The 10,601-nt window shown below is 41.6% G+C and overlaps 1 protein-coding gene across 2 annotated transcripts; it reads right to left on the bottom strand.

Moving 5' to 3' along the window:
• Positions 1 to 1,427: 1,427 nt before the first annotated feature.
• On the bottom strand, positions 1,428 to 10,021 carry LOC119729680 (GH3 domain-containing protein-like). 2 transcript variants are annotated; one of them, XM_038202352.1, is made up of 7 exons: positions 8,227 to 10,021; positions 4,759 to 5,769; positions 3,830 to 3,965; positions 3,006 to 3,170; positions 2,224 to 2,375; positions 2,048 to 2,130; positions 1,428 to 1,851 (listed from the first exon to the last, which is right to left on the bottom strand). In XM_038202352.1, the coding sequence occupies exons 1-7, from the start codon at positions 8,345 to 8,347 to the stop codon at positions 1,627 to 1,629; spliced, it is 1,893 nt and encodes a 630-aa protein (XP_038058280.1). In that variant the 5' UTR covers positions 8,348 to 10,021; the 3' UTR covers positions 1,428 to 1,626. The 2 variants fall into 2 exon arrangements, with proteins under 2 accessions (XP_038058280.1, XP_038058279.1); XM_038202351.1 differs by lacking the exon at positions 8,227 to 10,021 and adding an exon at positions 6,551 to 6,728.
• Positions 10,022 to 10,601: the final 580 nt, after the last annotated feature.

The raw sequence follows: 10,601 nt of genomic DNA, 5'->3' as shown, positions 1-10,601 counted from the left end.
CCATTCGCCAAGCGAGCTTTCCAGTGACGTCACTTGAAAGAGTTCGGCAAGTCTGACCTCGTCCCCATGACACGGAGCAGTACGCTCCCACTAGCTCAGTCTGGCTGCTCTGTCTTTACTATTGTATTAAGGTTAGACCATGGGAACGAGGTTAAGAGTGGTTGTTTTATTGTGGTTGCACCCCCACCATGCTTGTTTTTTTTTCAAAAATTAAAATAAAAAAAATAATGAAAATATACATTTGATAATTCAAATAATAGGAAATGTATCAAAAAAATTCCACAAACCTGCTACTTATTCTTCTAGGCATCTGAAAGTTCATATCATGCCCTCCGTATTTGAACAATTGTAATGTTATTTAAAAAAAAAAAAAAAAAAAAATTCTGATTGTAATGTCTCATTTTCACACTACACCAACTTCTTAATTTTCCAGAGCCAGGGTTATTTCAACTTCTCATGACCTGGTAGGCAAATTCTGGTCTCTGTGCATCTCGGGATTGCAACGACACTCTTAGATTCTTTGTTTTGCATTTAAAAAAAACCTATGCCAAATATATCTCTAAAGTAACTGACTTTTGCATTCATAATCATTGTGGAGTGCTGTGGCCAAGGGCACTGGATTCGTGGACTGTGGGTATAAAAGCTGCGGGGTGTGGGTTCGAGTCCAGCCTGGGTCATTGTGCGTGGGCCCTTGAGAAAGGCACTTTGTCACTCATTGCTTCTCTCCACCCAGGAGTAAATGGGTACCTGTGAGGGCAGAGATGGTTATTGTGATTGAATAAGCTTGAATAAGCTTGCTTGTGACTAACAGGCAGCATCGAGCTGTATACTCCCCAGGGAGCTGAGATGGTATTTGGAATGTTTTTAATTGGCCCAATGATCAGGGGTAATAATAATACTGTAAGCGCTGTGATTTAGTTTACTAATAAGAGCGTTCTTAAATGCCGATTATTATTATTAACGATTCACACTGTTGTTCGCGAATAAGCACTTTTCTGTGCACTGTAAAAAAAACACCAAAGAAACAACACAATGGACCGATCCAGTAAGCCCCGCCCACTGCGCACTGGGCAAATTAACACGTCCTCCTCTCCATGTCACGCTGCATTTTCCTGCCTCACGCTTCATACGCGCGTGCACGCATGTCAGACATTTGTGCACGCACGTCGGACATAAATCGCGGCTGTGATTGGTCAGAACACCATTGGGCGGTGCTTACTGGATCGGTCCATAGACCGCTTGCATACGCGTTCGATAATCGACGCGCAAAGGCGCGCGACGCCATGTTGTGGGACAAGCGTAAATCTATCCATGCACATTTTGTCCCACAACATGGCGTTTGCACCTTCGCGCGTCAATTATCGATCGCGTCTGCAAGCGGTCTATTGGCAAAACGTGCACGTGACATCAGACACACACAACAAGGGTTCCTCCATAAAGCCTACAGGTTTTTATGACAGATATTATTAAATATCCAGGACACACTATAATAATTCACACTTTTGTTTGCGAATGAGCACTTTTCTATGTACTGTAAAAAAAAAAAAACATTGGCAAAATGTGCATGTGACATCTGACACACAGTAAGGGTTGTTCAATAAAGCCTACAGGTTTTTATGGCATATATTAAACATCTACTACACACTTCATCATGAGATCAAGAGTCGCCTTTGTGCGCAGCTTTTTGGGCATCTTGAACAGGTTATAACTGGCCGTGGAGGTCGCTATTATGAAGTCTTGCAATTTCTTGAAGGATCCTGGGCGAACGATCATCACGCGAGCCTCGCAGATGGTGCCAACTTGGCGGTAGTGGTCGTAGAACTCGTGCTGCTTGCGAAGTGACTGGTCGAACTGAAGGAAATAACGAATTAAAATAGTGCCATTTAAAAGAGTTAATGATATGTTTTATCTCCAAAGAATCATCAGCAAAAATGGCGACAGCTGTTAAAGCAGGAGCTACAAGCTTACTTTGAAATCGTATTATTGATAACAAAATTGCGTGTCTGTGTAGGCCTATGCCAAAAAAAAAAAAAATCGGGATAATTACCAATGACTTCTGCTCCTCTGATAAACGGAAGCCGTCCACTGATTCCAACTCGATGAACAGTAGGTACAACATGTCAAAATCAACTGTTTGGAAACAAAAGAAAACTCACGGAATTTTCTCATTGTTTGGAAACGAGACCGAGATTTCTAAAACACTGTGCCAATCATTTTATTTACCATGCTCCGCGTCCCCGTACATCAATGGACTCTCTGCACATGTCCATTCCACCAGCGTCGCCCCTTGCCAGCTGGTCAAGCTCTCCTGTATGGCGTTGTTCACTACAAGCTTGTCAATCTTCTCGCTCCGTAAATTCAACAGCTCACCAGTTCTGAGTATACAAGAGCATTTTCAATTCAAGTATTGTCAACAATTGTTAAAGTTAAATATTATCAATTGAGTACTTTTTCAATGATGTACATTGAACACCGATGCTTTACCTGTTTCAGATTTATAAAATTGAGTTGTACAGGGTGAGTACAAAAAAAAGAAACCCAAATGTCGGGCCATTGTTTTAGTGAAGTTCTGCATGTAGCAATTTCAATTTCAAGTTACGGAATTTTAAACGTAACCACCGTTTTAAAGTTCTGTCCACGGATCACCAAAAAAAAGGTGCGCGTTCTTTCAGCAAAACGAGAACAATCTACACACATCCCTGTGTGATTTGTTTTCGTTTTGCTGAACGAACACTTACCTTCTTGTGATCCGTGGACAGAACTTTAAAACGGTGGTTGTGTTTAAAATTCCGTCACTTGAAAAGTACACAAGTAATTTGAATGATTCTTGTACCAATAGAAAGCTTATGAATTGGGCTTTCATATCCTAGATTTTGAAAGTGCTACATGCAGAACTTCACTAAAACAATAGTCCTGACATTTGGGTTTCGCTTTTTTTTACTGTATACATATATAAACATTTCATTTACACAACGCCATTTTGCATAGATCGGCGCTAAGCTTACCTGTATTTCACTTGAATCACCGGGCAGTTGTCATGGAAACCTACAACCTCCACCACGTCGCCCATGCGGTAGCGGTAAAACCCACTTACGGTCGTTATGACTATCTCGTAGCGTTTTCCAACCTCGATCTCATCCAGAAATAAAGTCTTTGGATTTGCCTCCTCACTAGATGAAATACAAGTATTTTTAATTACTTTAAAATTTCATTTTTTGTGTTCAGTTGATACGAAGCATCTGAATTGTGTAAAATGTACACTGCAGTAATCCGCTTACTCTTGAAATATCACTTCATCATGAACTGTAGATTCAGTGTTTTATTCTTAAAAATATTAAATTTCCATTTTCTTTGGCTCTTGTAAGATAGTCCATTGCCAGGCTCAGTTTTGTTTGAATGACCTATATCGTTGAAGTGTCATCCTTTACTTCAAGTTCCAGTATTGTGGACATAGGCCTACCTCTTCCAAAAAATGAAATAGGCCTAGTCGGGACTTATCGCAATAAAATATTACAAGCTATGTTTACAGTAAAATAAAAATTAAGATCAAATAGGGAAAGTGTCATTAAGCAGGAAGTGTTCTAAAAAAAAACCAATGACGTCAACGAACGAAGTTGTGAAAAAAACTAGGTATCGATTATCTTTCCGAAAATCTCACTTTCACAGTCTGTGTGCGCCAGGTTTTCATGCGACGCGCATGACTCATGGAAAAGAGTTTATAACCTTGTTAACATAACATCAAGGTCAATAGACTTACCAAGTTTCAAGAAAGAACTAATTGATATTTTGTGCTATCACCATATTGTTTATGTCATTACTTGTTTTCTACCTGAGATCTTCAGGAATGAACTCCGTCAAGTTTGTACTAGGGCTCAGCACATATTGCGGCGGTCTACCGTCCATCCACAAGTTGTAGCAAACTAAACCTTCGGTGCAGCCGTAAGCGAATGAGTAAAGACGGCTGCCTAATATAAAATGGATAAAATGGGTCAAAAATGAGCTCTAACGAAAGCACGAGGAACATGTGACAGCCACTGATCTCCATATAAAAATCTGATTTTAGCCCATTGGCTGTTGGAATTGAAGAACAATAGACCGGTAAATAAAGTTATCCCATTTCATTGACATGTATGTCTACACTCTTTACTAAACATAGTTAAAAAAATATTAAAATGGCAACAAACTATATTTCATATAATACTTTTCTGTTTGGAAAACTGTAGTTCAGTGTAGGCCTACTCTATTAGACGAATCGATGTTATTAATTTTGAAAAATGAGAGTGGTTGAAACTGGCTCCCTCCCCAATTCTAATTTAGGGATCGGGAACCAGTGCTATAGCTTCACTTATTTTTTTTTTTACAGCTCAGTACAATGTTAGTGCCTCCGCCAAGGGGTTAGGTTTTGTGTGTTGGTGGTTGGTTGGTTGATTGGTTGGTGCGTTTGTCTGTGAACAGGATATTTCAAAAAGTTCTGAGCGGATTTTCATAAGAATTGTTTTAGGGACGGTCCTTGGTACAAGTGCAAATCGATTAGATTTTGGAAGTGATAGGCATCTGCGTGTGGATCCAGGACATTTAAAAAAAAAAAAAATTCACTCATATATGCATGTAAAACTTTCACCAGATCGCTCTGTGCACAGGTTCGTGTGCGTGGCACTGACCCAGTGACCCTATATGCCTTGTAACCCACCTAATCTAGCCACATAGGTCTCTGAGTGCTTTCTATACACGTAACTACACGAACTGTATTTTACTCACCTTTGGTGTATTTGGCTTTGAGTTTCTGCACATAGCCAGATATATCTGCGGTCACAAAGCAATTCAGATGCGGCCAGATTCGCCCAAGGATACCAACAAAACCTCGAGCAAACTCTGCTCTCAGCTCATGAGCCCTGGCTGGGTTGGCCTCCAAGGCAGCATCCAGCGAACGTCGTGTCTCCGCATCAATGTTCAGTCTAGGATTGATCCTGCCTGTAGAAAGATCCTCCAAGAACATGTCTTGCTCATCTTCCAGCATGGAGAACGCCCTGTACACCTGTGACGCGAATGGAGCACTGAACGTGCAGACGTTTTTGTCGGTCAGTGCGAAGAGAAGGTGGACGTAGGTGGCTTCGAAATCCGTAGAAATCTGGAAGGCACTAAATGGTGAATTCAGGAGCGTGCTTACCATGAATTTTGCAAGGGAACTATTGTCAGGCACGAATACCGCTGGTGCAATAGGCAGTCCTGACTTGGTAAACTTCTGTGCCGGTTTGCAGTACAACCCAGCCATTTTCTGTATGGGGCTCGACCCCACTGCCTGTAAAACGACCACGAGTCCCAACCCACTGTCATTAAATACCATTGGTATCAGCTTGCCCTTTCCCGTGGTGCCTGAGGAAATTCCAAACCTGTCCACTTTGGCTGCCACACAGACGTTCTTTTCCCCGTCTGCCAGTCTCTGGAAGTAATCCTGGTAGTGATCATACTTGGTGAGTGGATGTTTGTCTCGGAAATCCTGCAGTGATTGGATGCCTGTCAAGTATCGTCTGCCGTACTCTGTATCTGCGTCGCGGGAGATCAGCTTTAGGAGAAACTTCTCCTGCGCCTTGCGTGGCTCTTTCCATAGCTTTTTAAGCTTATACAAACTGAATGGCGTGGCAAGGGTTGCAACTTGGAAGAGGATGTACTGCAGCAACAGTGTCTTGAGGGTGTGACTTTCGGAGCACCGGAGGGTTGAGATGTGAAAAGCTGTGACCGAGGACAAGGTGCCCAGAATCGCTAAGAAACCTGAAGACAACAAAATAACAAAACCAGCCAGTTGCAAAAAAATTCGACATGTCTGTGTTTGGCTAATTCTAGAAGTTCATTATTAAACAAAAAATGGACTGAATTTTTCTGCCACTGAAGTTTGGAGAAACAGATGGCCCAAAAGGCTCTCCAAAGTCCTTCTACAGGTAACCGCCCCTCCCCCCCCCAAAAAAAAAGCCAGACAGTTTCGATATCATCGATATCATAATGTGTCGTTTTGAAATGAAGACCTACCAAGTGCGAACTGCTGATCATTTAGCTCACCGTAGGCCTAACTGGTAGGCACGTGAAACGCAAAGTTTAGCTTGACGCGAACATTGTCACGAGGTTAGATTGTGGATAAAGTGGTCCACAAAGAACCTGTTCATTAATAATTTAACAGAGTTTTTTCACTTACTTTGGTACCCATATAGTGGCGATAATATTGTGCATGCATGGTGGCTCCGGATGGACATATCGCACATATTAGCCCAAGTGTTGGCGACTACATTCACGATGTCGCAATTATTTGTAACAGTATTAATATTTGCTACAATATTCACTTTGTCGCAACTGTTGGCTCATAATATGCGAGACCAAATTCACGATTCACACCAAATGTGTAATGTTTGCAAATTTAAGTGTCCTTTCAGTGCGACCTCAAATTATTGTGCAAGCAAAAGTACAAAACAGCCGCTCATGCATGACTGGGCAAGTTGTAGTGCACCACATAAGTTATGCCCAAGCATACACCGCATAATGGCCTATTGGCCTACCATACCTGCTGCAACACGGCATAACCAAGTGGCGTCGTTGATGAAATACGCATTGATAACATACGCAGTGAAACCAGCAGACGCCAAGGCCCACAACACACACCGATGTTCCCACGTTACTGCCATGTTGAACCAATTTGAGAAACCAAGAGGGTCGGAACGGTAGATCGCAGTGTACTTTAGAACTCGAAGTACGTGCACGTTCACAATGAAAGGCTTGCTGGCACTGTGAACATTTCGATACTTCGAGTGCAGTCCTAAACTTACACAAGTCAACTTATGGCATTTTGATCGCGGGAATTATAATGTAAGAATTACACAGTTTTTTGCTGGCACTCAGTATTTGTTGCCAAGGGAACATGTTGTATCAAAGTTTTGGTTTGGAAGCGGGTTATCTTTAAAAAAGAAAAGAAAAGATAAAGTGCCTCTGAGTATGGGGGTATCCTTTTGTTACGAGAGACGCAGAAGATGATCGGCAAGGCAACATTTCAGCAGGTGGTATGGTTAGACACATATTCCTTGGTAAATAAGACTAATTAAAAGTGGTCGATTCCGGACCAACCATAGGGAACTCATGAATATTTGTCAACCCCCCCTTACCGAAATGCCACGCCCACATGACAGTGGCCAGCAGCAGTTGTTAATAGCTACATAGTCTCCAATGGTAACGCGAGGTCATAAACATATTTTTTATCACATATGTGATGGGTATAAAGCATGATTTAATGTATACAGAACCCAACTGAACTTAAACATTTTAAAGTTAAATTAATTCCAGTTGTTTTCCATATTGACCAAGTCTTTCTTGGCTAATTTCGAATTTACAAGCCTCAAGCAGCATCATGTTTATGATGCATTTAATTGAGTTAACATTCTTATACATTATCAAAGTCCATATAAAAGATTCTCCAATGATAACAAACTAGCAGATAAACTAAATACTAGCAATTTCTTAATTAAATATTTAAACTGTGAAATATAATTAGATTGTGGATAAAGTGGTCCACAAAGAAACTGTTCATTAATAATTTAACAGAGGTTTTTTCCACTCACTCTGGTACCTATTAGCAAGGGCGGATCCGGGGGGGGGGGCCAAAGGGGGCCAAGGCAGGCAATGAGTACACCACCATCTTTTCCTCAAAAAAACATTGGTTAAAGTGGTCAGAAATTGCCTCAGATCGCACCACAGAGCATCTAGAATCCAAAAAAAAACCGGGGCCCTTAAGCGGGCCCCGAACCCCACGCCGTAATTTTTTTGACCCACTTTTTTGGGGGACCAAAATAGTTTTTGGCCCCCCAAAAAATTGTGTCCTGGAACCGGCCTTGCCTATTAGTGGCGATAATATTGTGCATGCATGGTGGCTCCGGATAGACATATCGCACATATTAGCCCCAGTGTTGGCGACTACATTCACGATGTCGCAATTATTTGTAACAGTAATAATATTTGCTACAATATTCACTTTGTCGCAACTATTGGCTCATAATATGCGAGACCAAATTCACGATTCACACCAAATAAGTAATGTTTGCAAATTTAAGTGTCCTTTCAGTGCGACCTCAAATTATTGTGCAAGCAAAAGTACAAAACAGCCGCTCATGCATGACTGGGCAAGTTGTAGTGCACCACATAAGTTATGCCCAAGCATACACCGCATAATGGCCTATTGGCCTACCATACCTGCTGCAACACGGCATAACCAAGTGGCGTCGTTGATGAAATACGCATTGATAACATACGCAGTGAAACCAGCAGACGCCAAGGCCCACAACACACACCGATGTTCCCACGTTACTGCCATGTTGAACCAATTTGAGAAACCAAGAGGGTCGGAACGGTAGATCGCAGTGTACTTTAGAACTCGAACTACGTGCACGTTCACAATGAAAGGCTTGCTGGCACTGTGAACATTTCGATACTTCGAGTGCAGTCCTAAACTTACACAAGTCAACTTATGGCATTTTGATCGCGGGAATTATAATGTAAGAATTACACAGTTTTTGGCTGGCACTCAGTATTTGTTGCCAAGGGAACATGTTGTATCAAAGTTTTGGTTTGGAAGCGGGTTATCTTTAAAAAAGAAAAGAAAAGATAAAGTGCCTCTGAGTATGGGGGTATCCTTTTGTTACGAGAGACGCAGAAGATGATCGGCAAGGCAACATTTCAGCAGGTGGTATGGTTAGACACATATTCCTTGGTAAATAAGACTAATTAAAAGTGGTCGATTCCGGACCACACATGGGGAACTCATGGATATTTGCCAACCCCCCCCCCCCTTACCGAAAGGCCACGCCCACATGACAGTGGCCAGCAGCAGTTGTTAATAGCTACATAGTCTCCAATGGTAACGCGAGGTCATAAACATATTCTACATCATATATGATGGGTATAAGCATGATTTAATGCATACAGAACCCAACTGAACTTAAACATTTTAAAGTTAAATTAATTCCAGTTGTTTTCCATATTGACCAAGTCTTTCTTGGCTAGATTCGAATTTACAAGCCTCAAGCAGCATCGTGTTTATGATGCATTTAACTGAGTTAACATTCTTATACATTATCACAGTCCATATAAAAGATTCTCCACTGATAACAAACTAGCAGATAAACTAAAAAAACTAGCAATTTCTTCAACAACAATTTAAATACCTGCACTACTGACAACAATGGCACGAAACATGCGTCACTAAGGATATCACCGTTCCCCAAGCGAGCTTTCCAGTGACGTCACTTGAAAGAGTTCGGCAAGTCTGACCTCGTCCCCATGACACGGAGCAGTACGCTCCCACTAGCTCAGTCTGGCTGCTCTGTCTTTACTATTGTATTAAGGTTAGACCATGGGAACGAGGTTAAGAGTGGTTGTTTTATTGTGGTTGCACCCCCACCATGCTTGTTTTTTTTTCAAAAATTAAAATAAAAAAAATAATGAAAATATACATTTGATAATTCAAATAATAGGAAATGTATCAAAAAAATTCCACAAACCTGCTACTTATTCTTCTAGGCATCTGAAAGTTCATATCATGCCCTCCGTATTTGAACAATTGTAATGTTATTTTAAAAAAAAAAAAAAAAAAAAATTCTGATTTTAATGTCTCATTTTCACACTACACCAACTTCTTAATTTTCCAGAGCCAGGGTTATTTCAACTTCTCATGACCTGGTAGGCAAATTCTGGTCTCTGTGCATCTCGGGATTGCAACGACACTCTTAGATTCTTTGTTTTGCATTTAAAAAAAACCTATGCCAAATATATCTCTAAAGTAACTGACTTTTGCATTCATAATCATTGTGGAGTGCTGTGGCCAAGGGCACTGGATTCGTGGACTGTGGGTATAAAAGCTGCGGGGTGTGGGTTCGAGTCCAGCCTGGGTCATTGTGCGTGGGCCCTTGAGAAAGGCACTTTGTCACTCATTGCTTCTCTCCACCCAGGAGTAAATGGGTACCTGTGAGGGCAGAGATGGTTATTGTGATTGAATAAGCTTGAATAAGCTTGCTTGTGACTAACAGGCAGCATCGAGCTGTATACTCCCCAGGGAGCTGAGATGGTATTTGGAATGTTTTTAATTGGCCCAATGATCAGGAGTAATAATAATACTGTAAGCGCTGTGATTTAGTTTACTAATAAGAGCGTTCTTAAATGCCGATTATTATTATTAACGATTCACACTGTTGTTCGCGAATAAGCACTTTTCTGTGCACTGTAAAAAAAACACCAAAGAAACAACACAATGGACCGATCCAGTAAGCCCCGCCCACTGCGCACTGGGCAAATTAACACGTCCTCCTCTCCATGTCACGCTGCATTTTCCTGCCTCACGCTTCATACGCGCGTGCACGCATGTCAGAAATTTGTGCACGCACGTCGGACATAAATCGCGGCTGTGATTGGTCAGAACACCATTGGGCGGTGCTTACTGGATCGGTCCATAGACCGCTTGCATACGCGTTCGATAATCGACGCGCGAAGGCGCACGACGCCATGTTGTGGGACAAGCGTAAATCTATCCATGCACATTTTGTCCCACAACATGGCGTTTGCACCTTCGCGCG

This window comes from Patiria miniata, unplaced genomic scaffold, assembly GCF_015706575.1.
Source record: "Patiria miniata isolate m_02_andy unplaced genomic scaffold, ASM1570657v1 HiC_scaffold_21, whole genome shotgun sequence".
NCBI classification, from domain to species: domain Eukaryota; kingdom Metazoa; phylum Echinodermata; class Asteroidea; order Valvatida; family Asterinidae; genus Patiria; species Patiria miniata.
The sequence above is the reverse complement of the archived record's forward strand: the minus strand, read 5'-3'. Positions and strand labels throughout refer to the sequence as shown.

What these genes read in the sequence shown, in the direction of transcription:
- LOC119729680 (XM_038202352.1), bottom strand. Translation starts at nt 8,347, where the DNA reads ATGGCAGTAACGTGGGAACATCGGTGTGTGTTGTGGGCCTTGGCGTCT. An exon ending in GTACGGGGACGCGGAGCATG is followed by an intron (nt 2,131 to 2,223) that starts GTAAATAAAATG and finishes GTTTCCAAACAG; the next exon opens with TTGATTTTGACATGTTGTAC. An exon ending in CAGAGGAGCAGAAGTCATTG is followed by an intron (nt 1,852 to 2,047) that starts GTAATTATCCCG and finishes TATTTCCTTCAG; the next exon opens with TTCGACCAGTCACTTCGCAA.